The sequence below is a fragment of the Ruditapes philippinarum genome, unplaced genomic scaffold, assembly GCF_026571515.1.
Source record: "Ruditapes philippinarum isolate M1 unplaced genomic scaffold, ASM2657151v2 ctg154_1_1_1_1, whole genome shotgun sequence".
In the NCBI taxonomy this organism is placed as follows: Eukaryota; Metazoa; Mollusca; class Bivalvia; order Venerida; family Veneridae; genus Ruditapes; species Ruditapes philippinarum.
In genome coordinates, this window is record NW_026861602.1 from 278,503 (window position 1) to 298,575 (window position 20,073).

General features: G+C 32.4%; 1 protein-coding gene across 4 annotated transcripts in view; it reads left to right on the top strand.

Annotated features, from left to right (window-relative positions):
• Positions 1 to 17,211, top strand: part of LOC132716284 (ras-specific guanine nucleotide-releasing factor 1-like) — a 114,511-nt gene extending 97,300 nt beyond the window's left edge. For all 4 annotated transcript variants that reach the window (XM_060699520.1, XM_060699522.1, XM_060699521.1 and 1 more), the window contains 10 exons: positions 6,121 to 6,233; positions 8,180 to 8,286; positions 9,051 to 9,227; positions 9,593 to 9,690; positions 10,511 to 10,595; positions 11,438 to 11,635; positions 12,299 to 12,378; positions 13,163 to 13,280; positions 13,794 to 13,862; positions 15,100 to 17,211. In XM_060699520.1, coding sequence (XP_060555503.1) covers positions 6,121 to 6,233; positions 8,180 to 8,286; positions 9,051 to 9,227; positions 9,593 to 9,690; positions 10,511 to 10,595; positions 11,438 to 11,635; positions 12,299 to 12,378; positions 13,163 to 13,280; positions 13,794 to 13,862; positions 15,100 to 15,222 — 1,168 coding nt within the window. In that variant the 3' untranslated portion in view covers positions 15,223 to 17,211. The remainder of the gene's footprint in view (positions 1 to 6,120; positions 6,234 to 8,179; positions 8,287 to 9,050; positions 9,228 to 9,592; positions 9,691 to 10,510; positions 10,596 to 11,437; positions 11,636 to 12,298; positions 12,379 to 13,162; positions 13,281 to 13,793; positions 13,863 to 15,099) is intronic.
• The last annotated feature ends 2,862 nt before the right edge of the window (positions 17,212 to 20,073 follow it).

Genomic DNA, 20,073 nt, shown 5'->3' on the forward strand with positions numbered 1-20,073 from the left:
CATTGATTAGAAGTCCAGTGCTCAGAAAAGTAAATCTGCCTTGCCTTATTCAGGAATTATTGCACTTTGAATTTTGTTCAGGGACATAACTCTGAAACTACAAGAGGTGTATTTTCCTGTGTAAAAAACCTATTTGGGGAGCATCACCCGGTTCAAACCGGACTCTTGTGTATATAGAAGTTTAATAGTGTTCTTTTAACTTGTTTGATTGACGTGATTGTACAGTAGGTTAACCTGTACATAGAAACACCCTGTTTGATTTACGTGATTGTACAGTAGGTAAACCTGTACATAGAAACACCCTGTTTGATTGACGTGATTGTACAGTAGGTTAACCTATACATAGAAACACCCTTTGGAAGACAAAGATTTTGGTTGTTGGTCAGAGGTGTTGTTCTGTACAGGTTAAACTTACTGAGAAGTCTTAGTTTGGGAAAAATTAAAATGGTTGTTGTAAAGAGGTCCTTGCTAGACAGAGGGCAATTCTGTAAAGGTTTCTATATATCATATATAGATCTATATTTCATACATTGTTGGGAAAATGTTAGAATAGTCTATTTTAAATACAGATTCCTAAGTACTTAATTTTCTGGCTAAATGTTTTAATGTTGGTGGGTTTTTTTTCTCATTTTTTGGTGGTCCTGTTCCTTTTTCTTTTTTTTTCAAGATCGATAACTTATTTTTTTCAAGACAACTAAAAAACCATTTAAATCGATGGGTGTTTGACAAAATCATAAGATTATTGGTAGAAGTGAAGAAAAGAGAAAAAATTTAATAGTTTTATTGCTCAATATGTGAACAACAAAAATACGAAATATATGACAGCAAATTTTATAGGGCAAGTTCCATATCTCTGGTATGTTTGAATCTTAGTTCTGTTAATAAAACATAAATGACAGGCAAGGTTGTGCTTACTTAAACTACTCTAAAAGCTATACTATAACTGTTTCATATTCATTTTAGGCATTCTATTTCTGAAACAGCTTTTCTTATTCTTTCTTTCAATCACTTTTCACTTTTTTCTGCTACAATTCAGTTCACAAGAATGTGAAAAGTGATCATACTATATACAGTAAACTCCGCTTATAACGAACTCATTGGGACATTCAAAATCTGTTCCTTATATCCGGAGTTCTTTGTAAGCATATAGCGAATTAGTTCCTTGTATCAGAAGTTTTTATAGCGAACAGTTTTACATATAACAAACTAATTGTTTACCATCGTCCTCCATTTAGAACAGCATTTACTTAAGAGAAATAACTCTTTGGTTCGTCATTCTTTTCTCCCTTATATTGATTCAATAAAGAAAAAAGGAATAATTGCAATGTTGTTTCTTTTAATATAATTTTTATGTATAAATATATCTATAAGATAATTATATGATATGTACCATATATGCAATATTGTTATTTATCAACGATACAGTATCATGCACAAAAATAATCATTTTGCTTTGAAGAAGTCGCTAATTTTAGTTTGGGAATGTTTACAACTCTTCAGGTTAAATCCAATATCCAATAAACTTTTAAAAATTGTTTCTTCAACATGTGCATTAGACTCGAAGTATGATCTAATCTTGTGCAAACAATCAATAGCTTCATTTTTTTGACACAACCGGAAGATCATCTAAATAGATTTTGTCTTCGGAAGATTGACTGTCATCGTCATTATTTGTTCTCAATATATATCCGGCCAAGTTTGAATCTGTGCCGATGAAAACGAAAGAAGAAAATGCGTGATCTGTTAACGGATAGCCGATATTCTGGAGTTCGTTATAAAAGTGTAATTTTCTGTACTTTTTATGGCATTGGGACTAAAAAATTAGTTCCTTATAAGCGATAATTCCTTATAACCGTGTTCGCTGTAACCGTAATTTTTTACATTAAATAAAGAAGGGCAAAATTCGGGCCAAAATATTTTGTTCCTTATAACCGGAATTTCGCTATAACCGTGTTCGCTATATGTGAAGTTTACTGTATAGAACTAGAATGTACATGTCTCTGTATTTTGCAGTTTGATAAATCTATATCATCATATATATACATATATTTACTTTACATATATTTTCACTTCTTTGTAATATATTGTAGTTTATCTCATATCTGACTAACTACTGGTGGATGGTCTAGATTAGCATTGTGATTCATTTAATACATGTATAGTCCAATTTTATAGACCTGTCAATTATGCATACATTATAATTATGAACATATTATTTGAATATTATATCCAATTTGGGTAGTTTTCATCTATATTCTTAGAATTAACTTATTGACTAGGTTTTCAATGAGAACTGGTTATTGTAATGCCGACGTCTGCGGGCGCGCATCAACTTTTGGTTTCCGCTCAATAACTTGAGTTTGCTGTGGCATATTGACACCAAACTTGATGTATGGGTAGCTTATATTAAGAGACAGCTTGGGATTGCTACCCAGGTGTCCTTGATCAAGGTCAAGGTCACTGTTACTTAAAATAGAAATTCAGTTTCTGCTCAATAATTTGTGTTTCCTTTGGCCTATTGACACCAAACTTGGTCTGTAAGTAGCTTATATCAAGAGGCAGCTTGGGATTGCTGCCCAGGTGTATGTGATCAAGCTCAAGGTCATTGTTACTAAAAAGGATATTCAGTTTCTGCTCAATAACTTGTGTTTACTTGACCTATTTACACCAAACTTGGTGTATGGATAGCTTATATCAAGAGGCTACTGGGGATAACTACCCAGGTGACTATGATTCAGGTCAAGGTCACTTAATTGCTAAAAATAATTCAGTTTTTGCTTAATAACTTGAGTTAGTTGTGACCTATTGACAGCAAATTTGGTGTGTGGGTAGCTTATATCAGGATGCAACTTGGGATTGCTACCCAGATGTCTGTGATCAAGGTCAATGTCAATGTTGCTAAAAATAGAAATTCAGTCTCTGCATAATAACTTGAGTTTGCTTAGACCTATTGACACCAAATTTAGTATGTGGGTAGCTTATATCAAGAGGCAACTTGGGATTGCTACCCAGGTGTCTGTGAACAAGGTCAAGGTCACTGTTGCTTAAAAAAGAAATTCAGTTTCACGTTATAACTTGATGTTGCTTCACCAAACTTGCTGTGTGGCAGCTTTTGACTGCCACTTAGATATATGTGAGCAAGGTCAAGGTCATTTGCTTACAATAGAATTTTCAGCTTCCACTCATTAACTTCAGCGCAATTTGACCTATTGATTGCTGTCACATCAAAACTTGGTCGTTGAAAACCTGGTTTTCGTCGCATTGCGGCGCTTCTTGTCAACTGTCATACTTTAAGTTCAGATCTTCTAGCTACAGTTAACAAATGGTCACATACCGTTAGTGACAGTAGCTCAGTAGAGAGGCAATGTGGCCATACAAAATGAAGGTTCTTGATTCAAGTCTGAATCTGCTGGTATGAATTTTCTTTGGTTTATATGTTTTATATGTTTCAAATCACAAAGAGATTTGCTTATACATTGTTATCAGAAATCCATGCAGTAATAAGATGCAACATCTTACCACTAAACATTATTGCAAGAGTTCTCTTACAAAAGGTCTTAAACTAAAAAAAATATACTGATCTGTTTGAATAAAATACCAAAGCATAATACATTGTATACCCCAAAAATATCAAACATAATTTCAGCGTGATAGCTACATAGCTAAAACACTTGTTTGTAGTGCTATATAAGAAATGCATGTAAGGCTCTAAATGGCCCCAGTCTTAGGAAAAGTTGTTTTACAATAACACACTTTATCTATGTTAAAACACTTTAAAAAAAAATTAACACTGGCTAAAGTTATTCCATATACGTGTATCTTAATGCTGGCTAAAGTTATTCCATATATCTTAACGCTGGCTAAAGTTATTCCATATATCTTTAGGTTGGCCAAAGTTATTCCATATATCTTAACGCTGGCTAAAGTTATACCATATATCTTAACACTGGCTGAAGTTATTCCATATATCTAACTGCTGGCTAAAGTTATTCCATATATCTTAACGCTGGCTGAAGTTATTCCATATATCTTAATGCTGGCTGAAGTTATTCCATATATCTTAACACTGGCTGAAGTTATTCCATATATCTTAACACTGGCTGAAGTTATTCCATATATCTTAACGCTGGCTGAAGTTATTCCATATATCTAACTGCTGGTTAAAGTTATTCCATATATCTTAACGCTGGCTGAAGTTATTCCATATATCTAACTGCTGGCTGAAGTTATTCCATATATCTTAACGCTGGCTGAAGTTATTCCATATATCTTAACACTGGCTGAAGTTATTCCATATATCTTAACGCTGGCTGAAGTTATTCCATATATCTTATAGAGACTCCTTTTTAGAGTGTGAGAAAAAATTATACAGCCTGTCTGAAACCCAGAATGCTCGGAGAACTGTGTGGCAGTTTTGCTGACAAGCTGAGACTGTCTGGCACTTAAACATTTTCTACCAAATTAGTAAACATTTTTTATATTTTTTTACCAAAACATATATTATGTATACTGACCAAGTACCATAACTAATTTTGTTGATAAAACTGAACGAGACATTGTAGTAACTGTCTTATAACTGATGACTATAAACAGAAGTAATCGGTTGACTCATATAATCCCTGGCCTCATCTTTATACAATGTATATATCATCTAATATAAGTTGAAACTAAAAGAGTACACGTATTTCACTTCTGATTAAGTTTTTGTTTTACAGATCTCAGAATAATTTTAGTTAAATATATGCGTTAATGACAAATGATAGCATGGTTTGTTTTTTGTTACATTCAAATGCATGAGTTTTATGCAAATTGAATGAATGAATTTATTTATTTAAGTTGCTAATTATTAGCTTTTACTTATGCGGAGTTGCTATGCAGGTTCTCTGTCAGTTAATCTAAGTTAATGTCGAGTCAGCATTTTTAGCTCACCTGAGCACAACATGCTCACAGTGAGCTATTGTGATGGCCATGTGTCCATTGTCATATGGAGTGGGTTTTGTGTCGTATATGGTTTTGTTAAACAGCATATCCTTTGAAACAGATTGTTGGAATTAAATTGACCAAACTTCTCAGGAATGATCATTAAATGGTTGTCCCTTGTCAAAGTTAACTTAAATGGTGTTGGTTGACTGCATAAATAGGTCACAGGGCCAAAAAAAGGGGTGTTTCAAAAATTCAAATTTGAAACTTTCTTGTCTGATAATACAAGGCAGAATGTAACTATATAACATTATTTAGAGGTTCTCTACCGAAGTTGCTTAAATTCAACCCTGCTTAGCCGTCATGGGTTCTTTGAAAAATCTTCTTCTTTAAAATCCTCGAGGCTTAAGACCTAAGATATTTGGTAATTGTAACCTTTATAATGATTGTTCAAATAATTGTCCTGGGTTCATAATTGTTTCCAACTCTTTTGGTCATGGGTTTTGCCTTTTATGAACTCAAATTTTTGTGGTAAGCATTATTATTAGCTTACAGCTTTTGACACCTGGAACTTTTTTCTGAGTTCTGCCTCAAATCTCTTTAAAACTTTAAAAACTTTAATTGGTCAGTGTACATTCTATGAGAGTTTCAGACCAATCAAATACCTGAGATCTAAGTTGAGCTTAGAGATTACATTTATAACCTCTGACCCACTACCATTCTGTCCTCAAGTGTTCGACTTTGGGCTAGCCCCCTTGTTTGGTCATGACATACCAGTACTGGTTTCAAGGAATTATTCAAACAAGATCTATTTATCACTATCCAGATAAAATAAATGTATGTTTTGACTAAAAACTAAATCAAATATATTCTCAAATTCTGTTGTTTTTTATGCTTCTTGAGAAAAAAGTTGTTAAATTAGCATATGACTATATCATAAATCCCTTTATAGCTATAAGTTATTAATGAACAATTTACCATTCTCTTACCATTTCTAAATCTTCAAATCAAGTTCTTAAAGATAAAAGAAAAATAAAAATCTTCTGATAGAATTTATATTCTATTTCTATTATATCACTTTTGAATCTGGTTACAGGTAAAAACAGGCTAAATTATCAAGAGATTATGATGTAAACTAAGTAACATAATTAGAGTTAACAATGAATTAGTTGTCATGAATTACGGATTTTATTATTTCAGGTCGAGTTCATCAGCAGCTACGGCCGCGTTTGCTGCTGCGACAGCTGGATCAGGAGTTTACTCCCCTGATCAGTCCTCGGCTAGAGTGCAGAGGTTTCTCAGTGCTGGCACTGGTAATATTTCATTTCCCTATCTGTTCTTGATAATATTTTGTTTCCCTTTCTATTCTTGATAATATTTCATTTCCCTATCACTTCTTGATAATATTTCATTTCCCTATCTGTTCTTGATAATATTTTGTTTCCCTTTCTATTCTTGATAATATTTCATTTCCCTATCACTTCTTGATAATATTTCATTTCCCTATCTATTCTTGATAATATTTCATTTCCTTATCTATTCTTGATAATATTTCATTTCCCTATCTATTCTTGATAATATTTCATTTCCCTATCTATTCTTGATAATATTTCATTTCCCTATCTGTTCTTGATAATATTTCATTTCCCTATCTATTCTTGATAAAATGTCATTTCCCTTTCTGATCTTGATAATATTTCTTTTCCCTATCTATTATTGATAATTTTTCATTTCCCTATTTGTTCTTGATAATTTGTCATTTCCCTATCTGTTCTTGATAACCAGTGATTTTTTTGCTGTATTTTACAGCCGAAAAAAGGCTGTTTCCCATAGCCCAAAATAGGTATATTTTCCCCTAAAATTGCTAATATTTTCCCCTAAAATGCCTCGTGCTCTTCCTTACCAGAACCATGGAAAGCTATCTCTATAGATAGCCTCTGCTATGTACCATGCATGTTAAATTGAATTGATATTAATTTTTTTTTTATAAAACTAAATTGTGTGGGTAAATTCCATTTTCAGTTGATGAAATTTGATTTCAGGTATTCCCCCTTTTCTTATTTATTGCACTATATTTTCCCCTTCAGAAAGCCACAGGTTGTTTTGAAAATTGGGAAAAAAATCACTGATAACATTTCTTTTCCCTATCTATTCTTGGTCATATGTCATTTCCCTATCTGTTCTTGATAATATTTTGTTTCCCTTTCTATTCTTGATAATATTTCATTTCCCTATCACTTCTTGATAATATTTTATTTTCCTATATCTTTTCTTGATAATATTTCATTTCTCTATCTATTCTTGATAATATTTCATTTCCCTATCTATTCTTGATAATATTTCATTTCCCTATCTATTCTTGATAATATTTCATTTCCCTATCTATTCTTGATAATATTTCATTTCCCTATCTATTCTTGATAATAATTAATTTCCCTATCTGTTCTTGATAATATTTCATTTCCTTATCTATTCTTGATAATATTTCATTTCCCTATCTGTCCTTGATAATGTTTCATTTCCCTATCTGTTCTTGATAATATTTCAGTTCCCTATCTGTTCTTGATCATATTTCATTTCCCTATCTATTCTTGATAATATTTCATTTCTGTATCTATTCTTGATAATATTTCATTTCCCTATTGGTTCTAGATATTTTATTGCCTAATCTGTTCTGTATTTTATTGTTCTTTAAAATCTTTATAATTATATTTCATTTTCCTTTCTTAAAATGTAAAGTTTTTGTCATGCGCCCCATGTCAGAAATTTGGTTAACCTGCTTTTAAAGTAAATTTTTCAAAAAACAGTCAAAAGATGTTATAATCAAACATTGATCAGAAGTGAAATGGAAACATTAGGGAAAAAAAGTCTTATTGTATAAAATAGATAGAGGATATTCATATACAGAATTTATTTTCATCGAGTAATGAAAATAAATATTTTATAAGTGGTGGTGGCCACAAGTGAAATATGATAATTTTCATATTACAAAATGAAAATAAATCCTATATACATAGAAAAACTTTTCTGTTCATTACATACTTTTTTCTCTTTTTAAACATTACAATTTGGAAGACTTCCCCTAAAATTTTATGTATTGGCTGAATTTAGAAAATATATTGCACTTCAGTGAAAAATAATTTTTTACAGTGAAAATACGGAAAATTGAAATATGCATTTTATTTCATCAATATTTCATTATTACAAGTATATAATAAAATTATTGTTATGTAAACCATTATTTTGTTATATTAATCAGGTGCTACAGACTCGAGATTATTAAAGAAGAGAGAGTCAGTAATAAGTACAGCAGCAACTATGAGAGTTCTTAACATAATTAAACACTGGGTCTCCAAACATTCCCAGGTATTGTTATATTTTTTTATGTAGGTTTGTTTAAATGACTCCTAGTTTTTAGGGTAGTAGATTAAATGTCAAAATGACCTTCATCAGAAAGGCTGGCCTACAGTCTTTAGTTTTGTGTAAATGTTTCAGACTTACTGCGAACCCTCATGGGTGAATCACCAATGGTCATGATATTTCAGTATTTTTATTTAGTATTTTAGGATTTTGACTGTGTAACAATACATTTATGATGTTTTAGAATTTTAATCATGAAACAATAAATTGACAATGATATTTTAGGATTCTGTGTGTATAACAATACTTTGATTACATTGACTATGGTATTTTAGGATTTTACTGTGTGACAATAAATTGACAATGGTATTTTTCAAATTTGACTTCATTACAATACATAAACAATGATATTTTAGGATTTTGACTGTGTAACAATATATTTACATGATATTTTAGGATTTTGACTGTGTAACAATACATGCACTATGATAATTTAGGGTTTTGACTGTGTAACAATACATGCACTATGATATTTTAGGGTTTTGACTGTGTAACAATACATTCACTATGATATTTTAGGGTTTTGACTGTGTAACAATACATTCACTATGATATTTTAGGATTTTGACTGTGTAACAATACATTCACTATGATATTTTAGGATTTTGACTATGTAACAAGACATTAACAATGATATTTTAGGATGTTGACTGTGTAACAATACATGCACTATGATATTTTAGGATTTTGACTGTGTCATGATATTTTAGGATTTTGACTGTGACAATGAGCTGAAGGTATCTGTGATAGATTTTCTGGAGGAGATGGTATGTAATACAAATCTGTTACCAGCTGAACACAAGGCTGCGGCTTCAATACTGAGGACTCTTACCAAGGAAACAACAGAACCTAAAATAGATCTCACAAAACTTCTTGCTCACCCAGAGGTAATTAGTTCATTCTTTTCTTCAGGATAATAAATAGCGGCAGCTTACCTTTAAATAATAAATCTCACAAAATTTTCTTGCTCACCCATAAGTAGTATGCTTTTTTTCATCAGGATATTATTTAGGGGCAGCTTATCTTTCAATAATAAATCTTACAAAATTTCTTGCTCAAGCAGAGGTAATATGTAGTATGTTCATATTTCCTCAGACAGCATACCTTTCAGTTAATAATAATTAAATTTCACAAAACTTACTTGCTCGCCAAGATGTTATAATTATGCTCACTTTCAATTTTTAATACTGATATAATTGATTGCTTTAAAAAGATAAAGTATGTCTTATTCATTAATATAATTATATTTTAGACATCTTCAAAGGACACATTTGATAGTTTATCAGCGTTAGACATATCTGAACAGTTGACATTCCTTGATCATCAAATATTTACATCTATCAGGAGCGAGTATGTCATCTTCTTTTTTGTAGAAATTCTAACAAACTTGATACAAGTCATGAGGATATAAATGAATTCAAAACATTTGATTAAGACAGGTAGTGGTTGCCCACTTGTTTCTGTAATATGGCACACAGAGGCACCTGATGTTTTTCCTAAACAACTAAAGCTAGAATGTGGCAATATGACCAGAAAAACACCATATGACTGGAAAGTCACCATATGACTAGGAAAATTCCATGACCAGAGAGTTGCAATATAACCAAAAATCACTATATAACCGGAAAGTTGCCTAATGCCTGAAAACAACTATATGACTGGAAAGTTACCATATAACTAGAAAAAAATACCATATGACTGGAAAATTGCCATATAACTGAAATCACCATATGACTGGAAGCTTACCATATAACTGAAAACACCATATGACTGGAAAGTTACCATATAACTGAAAACACCATATGACTGGAAAGTTGCCATATAACTGAAAACACCATATGACTGGAAAGTTGCCATATAACCAAAAAACACCATATGACTGGAAAGTTGCCTAATGCCTGAAAAATATCATAACCTGAAAGTTGCCATATGACCTTTATACAATGTAGGTGTGACTTATAACCCAACTAAAACCATGTGTGTGGATACATGTAATTCGCTAATGGATCACACTGTATCTATTCATAAATATATATTAAAATTGTCATTGGTTATTTTGTCATGTTCATTAGAAGAACTTTTAAAATGCATTGTACTTTTCTATCCAGACTTTTCCTTACTTCATTGTTTTAACATTATCTGACTGATGAAATATTTTTGTTTTATGTAGAGAATTACTTGGACAAGCGTGGATGAAGCCTGACAAATCTAACAAAGCTCCTCATGTTCTTCTTGTCAGTAAGAGATTTAATGAGGTAAATATACTTAAATTATGTTCTGATAAGATATTGAAAAATGTCAATGAGATTAGTTGATATCACACTATGAAAAATGAGTGAGGTTTAGAATTTTTGTTTGTTTCCATTCTATACATTCTAAAATATATAGCAGATAAAAATGCATATTAAATAAGATAATGAATTTCATTTGGATAATATTTTTGTAGCACAGATATTAAATCTGTTTAAACCTTGAAGCAAGCATTGTATAGAAATGCTCTCTAATAGGGGTACCAGTATAAAGGTATATATCTGTGAAAGCAGATGGGTAGCTTTGACAGAAAAGACAGTGATAAGGTATTCCAGGGATTCCAAGTTTGAGTCCCTTTCATGGCTTCACATTTTCCTCACCCTGTGAGTCACAAAGTTAAATAATCACGTTTTTCTATATGATGGCAAGATTGTAACTAGCCTGTTTTTTTTATGTGCTTCTGTTAACAAAAGCACAAACAAATACGATATAGTGATTATGTTATGAATAATCAAAAAATATGTTATGAATAATCAAAAAATATGTTATGAATAAGCAAAAACTATCAATGCCTGAATCCTAGGCTAGATTTTAACCCTTAAACTGCTAGATGGAACCAAAAGTGGTGAAAGCCTTTGTTACCGGCATAAAACCAGGTCTGTCTGTACATCCTTGCAATCTGACCGCGCTCTATACTACTCTTGAATGACTAACATCAAATTTTCTATATCCCTACAATTTATAATGGACAGTTCTAAAAATTGAAGCTAGACTAGTCCATAATGTAAATTCATCAGGTTATGGGTTAAAACTGGTATATTTAACCAAATTATTTTCATTTATTCAGGTTAGTCGACTGGTTGTGACAGAGATTGTAAGTAGAACCAATCTACAGGAACGTGTAGCATGTATAGAGAAATGGGCAGCAATAGCAGATATATGTCGATGTATGCACAACTATAACGGGGTTCTTCAAATCTGTGCTGCATTTGTTAACAGCTCTGTATATCGATTGAAGAAAACCTGGGAAAAATTGTCAAAACAGGTAAGTTATAATTTTTTATCAGAACATCATCGTACATTTTTAAGTTATCTAAAAGGATAAGATATAATCTGCTGTCAAACAATATGTTTTATCTAATGAGTATATGTATATTTTACACGGTCTGATTGTGAAGTTTAAATGGATCTCAAACTGTGAGATTTATAATTATTTTTTCACCCTTTTCCATGCTGAAATATAGTAAATGGACTTGTCCATCTTTTAATTAAAACATTGATCATTTTTTTGGGGGGAAAATTCAAAATATGTACAGACTGAATAGTGATCGAAACTGACCGTGATAGACAGCATGGGCCCGCTGATCTTGATCTACACTGGTCACATCAGTATATTTAGTTGCTGTGAGCTCAGGCTAAACATTATTGGAATCAGATTTTTAGTCATAATATGTAATCGTTCAAACCATGAAGACTAAAGAACTTCCCTGGCAGTTCAGAAAAAAACTTCTGTGACATTCTTCAACACCTTCAACATTGTGAATTAGGAATAATATTTTTTTCAAATGATATAAGATATAGGAGTCTAATCTTGACATGCCAAAATGATTTCTAAATTGAGAACTAAAAAGTATTAATGTCTACGAAAATTTCTCTCCAGTACTTTAAGTACTTTGATTAACTAATGTATTATTATGCTACATTACAGACAAAACAGATGATAGAGAGGTTACAGACACTCGTATCTTCTGATGGCCGATTTAAAAACATGAGGGATGCTTTACATAGGTAATTAATATATTTTCTACATGTATTATGTGAATAGTTCAGCTTAATTATCATTCAATTGACCTTGTTGAAAATTTGGGACACCTTCTGGTAAAAAATTCCTTGATCCATGTCTGATTTTCATGTTATATAGAATCCTGTCCTTGTTCTTAATTTAAAGTTTTTCATGGGAGAAAACTATCTATAGCTAACAGAAATTTGGTGATTCTGCCCGGCTCTTAGGCTACAATGAATGTACCGTCATAGGCAGCATGTTGCCGCCATTTTGAAAAACTTGGACTAGATCTATATTTGAGCTATAATTAGATTACAGGATGCTTTTGAAAAAAAAAACATGTAAAAAAAGCGCCTACACAATTCAGACTGTTGCTAGAAGATGTGGCCGTCTTCTGTACCATAACTACACTTCCAGTAGAAGTATGATGTTGAAAATCTGTAAATAAATATTATAATCATTGATAAGAACTGAAGTTACAATGATTAACATAAAAAGTTACTTTTTAATGCCCATTTTAATAAATAATCACATTTAAAAAAACATAAAAACAACAACTCTGATTAGAGATTAACAAAAATTGCAGACGAGATATATATACCACCTGAATTCATTCATATCTATAGTTACTAGTAACTGTACAATATACTGCATTCACTCATTTAGATAATCTACAGTGTCCAAGAAAGCTTTGGTTTACATATTGAAAATTTTATGCTTGCTATTAAATCATAAGGGGCTTTCCGCATCATATGTAGCACCTAATTTCATATTATTTTTATGTTACAGGTGTGACCCTCCATGTATTCCGTATTTAGGAATGTATCTCACTGACCTGTCTTTCATTGAGGAAGGAACACCTGATATGACAGAGGACAATCTTGTTAACTTTTCTAAAATGAGAATGGTAAATTATTATACCATATAGCCAGTAATGGTAAAGTAAAGTTGCTATAAAAGTGTATGTTTTGGCCATCTGGCTAAGTGGTTGAGGTTTCTGACTTCCAATCATGTACCCAACATTTCTGTGGGTTTGAATCCTGGTGTCAGGGACTAGATGTTTTCATGTGAGGAAGTGGTTCAGATATTTTATTGATGGTCCATGTTTCTACTTGTGTTTGAAATAATGCACTAAGAAAACATTGTTCTTTTAAGCAACATTTTACAACTGGTTACTTAAGTTGTGAAACTCATATGTCATAATAATACTAAAATGTCATTGTATCGCAATAGGATGTGCTTGACATCTCAATTTTGTTGCTTTCTTACAAGATACAAAATTCATTTTCTATTGTGATAAGCCTCAATTGTGTGATTTATTTCCTACAGATGGGAATATCAATTCAATATATTTGCTTGTTATGTAGTAGAATCTAATGACCTTGAAGTTTTATATTTTATGGTATGTATTTTGTTACAGATCGCTCACGTTATCAGAGAAATACGATTATTTCAACAAACTCCATATCGCATAGAACATCATCCTCGAGTAAGTACATGTACATAGTAATTTAACACGAGATCTGATACTAAAACTGTATGCTTCAGACACATTGAAGTGAAGGTCACTCTCGGTTTGACACCCTGTCCCGACACTCATTCTTTCACATGCACTTATCCCAGTGGGCTCCCCTTACCCTGCTGAAACCAAACATGATTATCCTTCCTCACCAGTATACAGCCAGGCCAGCCTGCACATCTATGCAATCTGACCAGGCTTTTTACTTATATTGTTGAATGACCATGTTTTCTTCTTGACTTGATGTCCCCAATATAGTCCATAAAATAGATGCTGGACAAGCTTATTAAGTTATTCAGAAGGTTAAGGGTTAAATTGTTATAAATATTGACACTTTTGTGACAGGTTTACCTAATGATTTACCATGAAACACTGATAGTAGGCATCCAGGCAACAATAACTAAATCAAGGACTGGAGGTTTTATATCCTTTACATGGATTACATACTAACATATCAATTCCCCGTGTCAAATATAGATATTTGTTCCAAACCAAAACAAAAATTCCCAGTCCAGAATGAGCATTCACTTTATAAAATCACCTGCTGATGTGGTCTTACTATTTATTGAAAAGATAAATCTTTTAGAATATATTGTTTATTTAGCTAAGCACATGTATTATATCATTTAAGCTACATGTAAATCCAGTCAGCAGGACTTAAGTGATATATCCCAAAAATCTATATATTATCAGTCAATTTTTATCGCGGCTTGGCTTGTTTTGTAACTAAAATTGAAAATTTTAAAAATTATTTATTCAGTTTATCCCCCATAATAGTCATTGATAAGGTTGTCACTTTCCCACATTTTCTAAATGGTCTTTCCAACATGTATGTCAGTGTGTCACGAACGGCATTTATATTTTTTTCAATCAGTTTATTTGAGATGGGAAATGAAAGCATTTCTATTACATGTAAATACAACAACATATCAATTTACATATACTGCCTTTCTGATTTTACTAGAGGGTTGCTTGAACACTGAAAATAATTGTGTACTGTTTATTTTTGGTTAAAAAAGAAGTATTGGATATTATAATTGTTTTTCAGCCATGAACATGATTTTAAAACTTGATTTTAAAAACAGAGCATATATGATTTTAATTAAATTTACATTTTTTTCAGTCATCATTACAAATTCTTCATTTTTACATTGTGTATGTTACACACATATTTATGTATGTACATGTATTTATTTGTTATACATAGGTAACAAATTATTTACTAGACACTACACGACTGTACGACGATGAGCAGACATATAAAGCCTCGTTAGACATAGAACCAAAGATGTCCCGTCTTTCAATGGTACCTCAAACCGGATCTTCATGATATATCCTTATATACGTGTACATATTCTGTGTACATGAAGGTACATTATATGGAATGTTGGTCAAATGTTAACAGATAGCTGGGCAATTCTTTGATGAGCTACAAAAAGGATGCTTTTGATAAATTTGATAAATAGATCAAATTGTTTTATTTTGGCTTTGATGTTTGATACAGTGTGTTAATAAGTGGGTATCATTCTGTGATGTTTTATTCTTCTTAAATAAAAGAAAGCTGAATATGCTGTATAAGAATGAGGTATTGTCAGTGCTAGTACAAGCTAGAGTTGTACCAAATGATTTCTTAGAACTGAATAGTTATTTTTTGTTAGATAGATTTTTAGTTATAGACGATTTTTTGACAAATTAAATTGTCCAGTACAAAGGGAGGTAAGTCATAAAAAACCGAAGTCATTAACAAACAGTTGTTTACACGGCCAAAACATGTTTAAAGTATTCATACGAAGTTTGTAAAGTTCCTGTTATAAATTAGAATTGGAGATTATAGAATTCATTAGTTAGCCACAGACATGTTTATAAGATACATATATATCGAAATTGTCCAATATAGATCAATATTAATCAATGTTAATCAATATAAATCAATATTAATCAACATAAATCAATATAACATACTTGCAGTATTATAACTTAACTTTCTTATAATCCAAGATACTTTTGGCCCCCAGAGATATATAACCATGAGGCCATGTTATATGACCATAAAACTATTATATGACCTAATGTAGCAATGTTATATAACCATGAGAGCTGTTATATGATCACAGAAATGCATGTAGTTTACATGGCCACAGAGCTTTGTTATATAATCATAATGATATGCTATTTGAATACATAGATATGTTATATGACCATGAATCACCTTTCCTAATTGATTATGGATATCTATGTTATATAACCATATATCTGTGATATATCCTTGGTGATCTGTTATATAAATCTCTGATGTGACATTTAGACTGTATTCAAAGCAACACTTGCAGTCCTTTACTTTTGATCTGGTGACTTGATTGAAAACTAGGTATTCAATCCCATTCTGTTGAATAGTGGATGCTTAGAATAAGGTCAAGGTTTATTAAATTTTTTGGACAGTATATTAGGGAATCCCTTTAAAATATCAGCTATTTGAGTTGGATTTTTTTCTTGCTAACATTCTTTTACATATTAAAAGTTTAAGAGGTATTTACTTTATTAACATGTATACCTGCAAAAATATCATCAAATAAGTATGTATCATCACCTTAGTGCAGTAACACGTTAAGTCCTTCTAAATTTAATAGGAGTTAACCAGTTATTGCACTAAGGTGACAATATATTATTGGCAATAACTTCATATACTCTTTGTTCTTTTTTTTTTTTCTTTTTTTTATTAAAAACATTTTGTAACATTTTCTAAAAAATTTACTATATTATTGAATATCATTATCTTTTAAAGGGTTCAAGGGTTGTAATTAATACTTCATTAAAATTATTATTTTCTTGTATTTATTTGATTATAATGGAGATTTTACATTTGTTTTTGTTTATTTTTTTTTAAAGCATTACCATATTCTTGAACATTGACTTTTTGCTCTTTTATTTATTAGTATTTACTTTTAGAGAAATTCTCAATGCTTTTGAGCAACTATAAGTCCATGTTATATATCTTTACATGAGCATTATTTTACTTTATATGATATTATTATTTAAACACTGAAAGTTTTGCTGGGAATAATAAAATGTTCAGACCGAGCTTTTGGAAGAGATTATTACCTTTAGATCTCTTCATTTGGGTGAGAAAAGTTAAAGCCTCATGCATCTGGGTGAGCGAACGAAGTTTAACAAAATCAAACTTGTTAGAGGATATATTTCTTATTTGCGAAGTATTAATTTACTTTAACACTATACATCTACCCCATTACTTAGGAGTTAGGGGTTATGTTAAGTTATTCAGAATTATGTCATGTAATTTTTATGCTCCCCAAAGGGAGAGCATATACATGTAGTCGCCACCTTGTCCGTCCGTCCGTCCGTCCGTTGTCTTGTTCGACCCATAACTTAAAAAACCTTGGAGATTATTATGCCCCCATTTCGAAGAAAAGGGGGTATATTGCTTTGCACTTGTCGGTCCGTCGGTCCGTTGGTCCGTCGGTCCGTAGACCAAATGGTTTCCGAGTGATAACTAAAGAACCCTTAGGCCTAGGAACTTCAAACTTGGTATGGTGATTGGTCATGACCAGTAGATGACCCCTATTGATTTTGGGGTCAAGGGGTCAAAGGTCAAGGTCACATTGACCTTGTAAGCAAAAACGGTTTCCGATCAATAACTAAAGAACCTCAAGGCCTAGGAACTTCAAACTTGGTATGGTGATTGGTCATGATCAGTAGATGACCCCTATTGATTTTGGGGTCAAGGGGTCAAAGGTCAAGGTCACATTGACCTTGTAAGCAAAAACGGTTTCCGATCAATAACTAAAGAACCTTAAGGCCTAGGAACTTCAAACTTGGTATGGTGATTGGTCATGATCAGTAGATGACCCCTATTGATTTTGGGGTCAATGGGTCAAAGGTCAAGGTCACATTGACCTTGTAAGCAAAAACGGTTTCCGATCAATAACTAAAGAACCTAATAGCCTAGGAACTTCAAACTTGGTATGGTGATTGGTCATGATCAGTAGATGATCCCTATTGATTTTGGGGTCAAGGGGTCAAAGGTCAAGGCTACATTGACCTTGTAAGCAATAAAGGTTTCCGATCAATAACTAAAGAAGTTTAAGGCCTAGGAACTTCAAACTTGGTATGGTGATTGGTCATGATCAGTAGATGACCCCTATTGATTTTGGGGTCAAGGGATCAAAGGTCAAGGTCACATTGACTTCTTGGGTAGAAACGGTTTCTGATCAATAACAAAAGAACCCTTAGGCCTAGGAACTTCAAACTTGGTATGGTGATTGGTCATGACCAGCAGATGACCCCTATTGATTTTGGGGTTAAGGGGTCAAAGGTCAAGGTCACATTGACTTTGTAGGTAAAAACGGTTTCTAATCAATAACGAAAGAACCCTTAGGCCTAAGGACTTCAAACTTGGTATGGTGATTGGTCATGGTCAGTAGATGACCCCTATTGATTTTGGGGTCAAGGGGTCAAAGGTCAAGGTCACATTGACCTCTTAGGTAAAAACGGTTTCTGATTAATAACTAAAGAACCCTTAGGCCTAGGAACTTCAAACTTGGTATGGTGATTTGTCATGACCAGTAGATGACCCCTATTGATATTGGGGTTAAAGGGGCAAAGGGCAAGGTCACATTGATCTTTTAGGTAAAAATTCTTTCAAATCAATAACTTTAGAACCCTTTGGCCTAGGAACTTCAAACATGGTATGGTGATTGGTCATGACCAGCAGATAACCTATTGATTTTGGGGTCAAGGGGTCAAAGGTCAAGGTCACATTGACCTTGTATGTTAAAACGGTTTCCGATCATTTAACTAAAAACACTTAGGCCTAGGAACTTCAAACTTTGTATGATGATTGGTCGTGACCAGCAGATGACCCCTATTGAGTTTTGGGTCAAGGGGTCAAAGGTTAAGGTCATGACCAGTAGATACTTGATAACCCTTATTAATTGTATGATCACCTGGTCAGAAGTCATGCATAATAACCTTATCACATGACTAATTGGCTGCTGATAGGGGGCATACATGTTCTACAAACATATCTTGTTTGTTTAAACTTCATACAGTGGTAGAGGGCATTGAGGGGGAGTGCAGTGTCAAAGAACCATAACTCTATTTTGCCCAATTTTTTAATTATCTCCCCTTTAAAAAAATCTTGTCCGTGAAATAACTCTAAAACTACAAGAGATATCAACATGAAACTTTGTAGGAAGATAGATCCCAATGGGTAGATCTGCAGTGCACAAGAACTTGCACTCTGCCTTGCCAAATTTTGTAGTTATTGCCCTTTGTTCATTTTTACATTTTGAACTTTGTCCGGGACATAACTCGGAAACCATAAGAGGTATCAACAAGAAACTTTGTAGGTTGATAGATTGCATTGATTAGAAGTGCAGTGCAAAGAATAGTAACTCTGCCTTGCCTAATTTTGAAATTATTGCACTTTGAACTTTTTCCAGGGACATAACTCTGAAACTACAAGAGGTGTACTTTCCTGTGTCCAAAACCTATTCGGGGAGCATCACCCGGCTTAAACCAGGCTCTTGTTGTGGATTGTAAATATCTAACATTAGCTATTATAGATTTAGCCACTTTGTTTGCAGCCTTGGCAAAATTTCAACTACATGTATTTGAAATGCTCGATTTTTTTATTTTTTTAAGGATCTGGGGGCGTGCTGCTTTAAAAGTCATGATAAAAATCATTGTTTTGAAAGGATATCATTGTTTCCAGTTTAATTATCATTTGACAACATCTAACCAATGAAAAATACCCTTTGTTTATCACGTGACCACAAGCAAACCAATGAGAAATCCTCTTTATTTAACATGTGACCACAAACAAACCAATGAGAAATCACTTTTATTTATCATGTGACCACAAGCAAACCAATGAAAAAATCCTCTTTATTTATCATGTGACCACAAGCAAACCAGTGAGAAATCCTCTTTTATTTATTATGTGACCACAAGATAGCCATTGCGAAATCCTCTTTTATTTATCATGTGACCATAAGCAAACCAATGAGAAATCCTCTTTATTTATCATGTGACCACAAGCAAACCAATGAAAAAATCCTCTTTATTTATCATGTGACCACAAGCAAACCAGTGTTTTTATCATGTGACCACAGGATAACCAATGAGAAATCCTCTTAGTGTATCATGTGACCAACAGCCTCTT